General features: G+C 61.9%; 1 protein-coding gene across 1 annotated transcript in view; it reads right to left on the bottom strand.

The window, feature by feature from the left end:
* The window catches only part of SYNGAP1 (synaptic Ras GTPase activating protein 1), a 30,473-nt gene that overhangs the window by 9,116 nt on the left and 16,413 nt on the right, over positions 1-4,944 (bottom strand). Inside the window, 9 exon segments of the mRNA XM_014549209.1 lie at positions 1-4; positions 7-833; positions 1,194-1,235; positions 1,837-2,015; positions 2,168-2,369; positions 2,483-2,719; positions 4,117-4,261; positions 4,478-4,622; positions 4,726-4,943. The exon segment at positions 1-4 is cut by the window's left edge and continues 235 nt beyond it. Coding sequence (XP_014404695.1) covers positions 1-4; positions 7-833; positions 1,194-1,235; positions 1,837-2,015; positions 2,168-2,369; positions 2,483-2,719; positions 4,117-4,261; positions 4,478-4,622; positions 4,726-4,943 — 1,999 coding nt within the window.

Genomic DNA, 4,944 nt, shown 5'->3' with positions numbered 1-4,944 from the left:
CCCCTCCACCACTCCCACCTCCGGGCCCTGAGGGGGCAGGCCTCTGGGGACCAATGGTGATCTGGGGAGGGGACAGCATGTGCTGCAGGTTGTCCTGTAGTGAGAGCTGCCGACGGGTGAAGTCAGTACCAGAGGGTCCGAACTCATCACTGTAGCTGTGACTGTGAAGGATGGAGGCAGCAGGGGGCTTGGGGACCCCCGAGGAGAGGTCCTCGCTCTTGCTATAGCCATGGAATGGGGCGAAGGTGTCCCCTGGGGGCTCTCCACCTCGGTGGTGGTGATGGTGGTGGTGGTGGTGATGGGAGGAAGGTGGAGCGTGGCCACCGCCCCCTCCGTGGCCCCCTGGGGGGCCTGGCCCATCAGCAGCCATGTGGAAGAGAGGGTTCTGGAAGGAGAGGGGGATGCGCAGTTGCTGGGCAGGAACACCGTCCGTGGTGACACCCATCTGGCTGAGGCGCATGCCAGCCGCGGTGATGGAAGAGCCGCTGCCCTGGGAGAGGCGCCCGGCAGGGGCAGGCCGCAGCCCCAGGGCGGCGGTCAGGGAGGCCTGGCTGGAGTGCAGCAGGTCCCCGACAGCCGCCAGGTTGGACACGCTGCTGCTGTTGAGGCGGCCCCCGGGCCCGTCCCCTTGCAGATCCAGCATGGACACGCTCTTGTTGACACTCAGCATCTTCTGCTCCGGCTCTGTGATGTCCGAGCTGCTCGTGCAGTACGCTGGCGAGGACCGGGCCAGGGGCGGGCGGCTCACGTAGAACAGGTCCTTCCCCCCACCCGGCGGTGGTGGGGGCGGCTTTTCCTTGGTTGGGGAGGGGAGGCGAGCCATGTCCATAGAGCTGTCGGAAGGGAAGGGGCACACAGCGGAGGTGAGGCCCAGGCGACTGGCAATGGAGCCGGCTGTGGTCTGGCACAGCCCTGAGGTGAAAGCGGGACCCTCAAGGGAAGGGCTAAGAGCTCGGGGCAGGGCAGGCAGGGAGGATGGGAGGGGTACGTGGGGAAAGGAAAGGACAAGGCCCCTGCCGGGAGGGAGGGGGGCCTAGAGGAGGGGAGATGGGGCAGCAAGTGGAGGGATGAGGGGCAAGTCTGGGTAGATGTGGAGGAGATGAGGGTGCATGGAGGAGGAGCGGAGAGAAGGAAGGTGGAGGCCACTGGAGTGGGAGACAGGAGAGGGGGGAGGGGAGGGGAGAGCCCCTCACCTGTTGAGGCCTCGCGCCATGAAGGACTGAAGGTCGATGGAGCTGGAGAGAGATGGAAAGGGGCAAGCACAGACAGAGAAGGAGAGAGGTGGGAATATGGCACGGATGTGGCGTCATGGAGGGAGAGGCAGGCAAGGAATGAGCAGGGTGGCCATCACCATGAGCGGCCACTGAGGCAAGCGCCAACCATCGGAGCGGTGGCTCAGGAGGCCCTGCTGGGGCCAGGTGTGGCTCCCCAGCCCTGGGCGTGGCAAGGTCTGTGGGGGCTGGTGGGGGCTGGGGCAGTGCTTCTTTCCAACTCGTACAGAGATATTCTGGGTCGGCCGGTTGGACACCACATGGCTGATCCAACATGCACTGGCTGAACCCCAGCTCAGGGACGGGCACGGGCGCAGGACAGAGCAGGTCAGCGCCGGCAGTGGACTCCCTGGCTGGCTCACCTCCTGAGCCCACAGTGCTTGCGCCCCCTGACTCTGGAGGCTCTCACAGCCTAGCGCTGCCTGGACCTGCCTCCTCACCGTGTCCTCGGACACCTGCTTCTTTCTTTCAAGCCCCACAGAGGCGCACGTGGAGCCCAGTGAAGTGCATTGGAAGCAGAATGGTGGGGTCCCAGGACACAGGTGTGGGGTCCCGCAGTGCTCACCTGTTGAGGTCCCGCATCATGTAGCCCTGCATCTCGGCCGACGGGCCCCGCAGCACCACGGGCTGAGGCCGCGGCCGCTCGCTCTGGCGGCTCGGCTGCCTTTGGATGTTGGGGTTCCTCAGAGCTGTGCTGATGTCGTTGAGGAGCCGGGGCAGTGGGCCCAGCTTCAGGAGGGCTTCCTGGAAGGAGAAGGCTGTTACCTGGGGGCGAAGTGCCCAGCTCTCCCAGGGCCTCAGAGGGGGAGGGGGCTGAGCTGGGGGCAGGCAGCGGGGACATGCTATGCAGGGGCCTCTGCAGACAACTGGGACAGGGCAGAGGGGCATCTGCTGACCTTGCTGAGCTGGGGCAGCACCTCCCAGAGCAGGGCATGCAGTGTGGAGAGCTCTCGGCCCAAGTCGATGTAGCCCTCAAAGCTACTGCTGTTGGTCAGCGTGTCCAGGTTGGAGATCTCATACAGGAACTGCTGCATGGAACCCCACTCCAGCTCCAGAAACTCGTTCATGAACCCCAGAAAGTCTTCCTTTGAGGTAAACCTGCCGAGGCATCCAGGCGAAGGTCACACACCAAAGGCCATACACCCCCCGTGTCTCAGGCCTCTGGCACTCAGGAGGCCCTCGCTGCCCACCCCAGCCCGAACCCTCCTCACTTGGAAAAGTTGGCCAGGTTCTGGATGACCTTGGCGATGAGGGTGAGGGTTCGTGAGGTCTGCTCATCTGGATACTCCTGCATGAGCCCGAAGAGACTGGGCGACATGATGGCTGGGCAGAGGAAGCGCAGGAAGAGCGAGGCGCTAATCAGCCGGTCAGCGATGTCCTCCCGACCCCGCTCTGCGCAGCGCAGTCGCCAAGATGCAAACACCTCCTTCAGCTCCCTCGGGAACACGCTGGGGGGAGGGGTGGGGAGACAGAGAGGAAGAGAAAGAAAGAGAGAGACCAGGACTGAGCCCCAGAGACCCTCAGCTTCCAGGGAACATGCCGAGGAGGTGGCAGGAGGTGCGGGTGTGGAAACAGGTGAGAGACAGGCAAGGAGGGACCGCAGGGGGAAGACGGGTGGCTGCTGGGAGGAGAGGGCTGTGGCAGAGGGACAGACAGATCAGGGGAGAGAGACGGAGGGCAGAGAAGGCGAGGGGAGAGAGACACGTGGGAGAGACAGCGGTCGTGTGAGAGAGACGAGCAGAGAAGAAAAACAGACACCAGGGAGAGACAGAGATGGGAGAGAGATGGAGGGTCACTTGAGGTACAGGGAGCTCGGACCCCCCAACTCTTCTGAATTCCAGGGAAATGAGGCATGATCCATCCCTGGAATGGCTGAGCTCACTGCCCCACCTCCTGCTCCATGCTGCGCTGGAACTCTGCCTCTGGTAAAACAGGGCTCACCCTCACTCCCACACCTCCGACTGGCCCCCGACTCCCGTGGTTCTGTCCGTGAGGCCACAGGCCTCCTTTCCAATCGCTGACAATGGCTGCTGATCCTTTCCTTGCAGGGTCTTTCCCCCAGCCCTTCTCCACTTTCCTGCCACACCCTCTCGGGATCTGATCCCCATGCCTGACTGGTCAACTGTAGCCCCAACTACTCTGGACTTCCTTCTCCCGGCTCCAGGCACCCCCACCCCCACCTACTTCTTCTACCTACTTCTCAGTCACCATACTTCTTGGCACCAGCACCATTCACGACAGCCCACCACCTACAACAGCCCCTCACCTACGAATGAACTCAAACTCCTTAACCTGGCAACTGAGGCCTTCCAGATTCTAGTTCTAACCCCTCTGTCCAGACACCTGTCCCACCACTCTCCATCAGCAGCCACGCGCGCCACCAAACCGTGCTAACCGCTGCCTCCTGAAAGCTCCTGGGCCTGCTCACCATGCGCGCACCTTCGGCCATGGCCCTCTCCTGAAATGTCTTCTTTTCCCACCGTATCCAAACGTCAGAACTTGACCCACTTTTCAAAGCCCAGCCAAGGGGGCACCTCCTCTACGAAGCCTTCCCTGCTTTATCGCAAAGCCCTGCCTTCTCTGACCTTATATTACATGGGGGGACCCGCACTTGGCACTTAGCACAGCCTACAACTGCTTTGCAGCGCTAATCTGTCCCTACTCCTCCTGGGAGGTCCTCTGAAGGTAGGGGCCAGGCCTCACTCCTCTGCCTGCTCTTACTGCACCCAACCCAATGCTTTGCCCGTAACTGGTCCTCAGTCCTCTTTGAGGATGGACAGATGGATGAACAGATGAACACACGGCTCCCCTGCCCCCGCCCCCAACCCAGCGTTCCCAGTCTCACCAATGGGAGTTGACCACCTTGCACAGGGCCAACTCACAGCACATTCGCAGGTTGGCCTGGTGCTCTGCCAGACTGGACGCCGTGCACTTGATGGGGTCCACCTCACAGTTCTCCTCAGACTCATACAGAGCTCGGATAAATTCCCCTGCGGAGCACAACGGGGTCACACTCCGGGGTAGGGACAGGGGCTGCTGGGTGGGGGAATCTCAGAACCAGGTGGTTGGATGCTGGCACCCAGAAACTCTGGGGTCAGAGGCATCGAGCCTGAGGAAGGGTGGACTTGGGGTCTGGAGTAGCCAGGTTTAGGGCTGGATGGACATCTGGTAGGTTTAGGAAGAAGAGACCTGAGGGTGGGCCATACCAATGGCATCCTTGAGGTATTTCTGACCAATCAGTCTCATGTACTCTTCTATGGCTTTAGTGGCGAGCGTGTTCTCGCGGAATATGAGGTGCTCCCGTTCCATGAACCTGTCCACCTCAGACATGGCCATGTCTGAAAGGAAGTCCTGGGGCCCGGGAAAATCCAAGGGTCAGCCTCCGAGCAGCCAGCCTCACGAAGACAGAAGTGCCCGCTCCCAGGTCACCCTTTCCCGCCGGCACAGCACTCACCTTGGCCTTGCCCGTACTCTGCAGGATGTGGACCAGGGCACTGGCTACCTCCTCCTTGCCCTTGACATTCAGGGCGGGCTCCAGGACTGCACACAGCATCCGGTAATGGTTGGTAACATACTCTGCAAACTCCTTATACAGCTCCATGGGCAGGATGCTCATCGTCTGGTAACGTGCTTTCAGCCGCACAGCCGGGCAACCTCCTTTGCCCTTGCCCCC

This window comes from Myotis brandtii, unplaced genomic scaffold, assembly GCF_000412655.1.
Source record: "Myotis brandtii unplaced genomic scaffold, ASM41265v1 scaffold539, whole genome shotgun sequence".
In the NCBI taxonomy this organism is placed as follows: Eukaryota; Metazoa; Chordata; class Mammalia; order Chiroptera; family Vespertilionidae; genus Myotis; species Myotis brandtii.
Note: the sequence above shows the minus strand (reverse complement) of the source record. Positions and strands in the feature narration are given on the sequence as shown.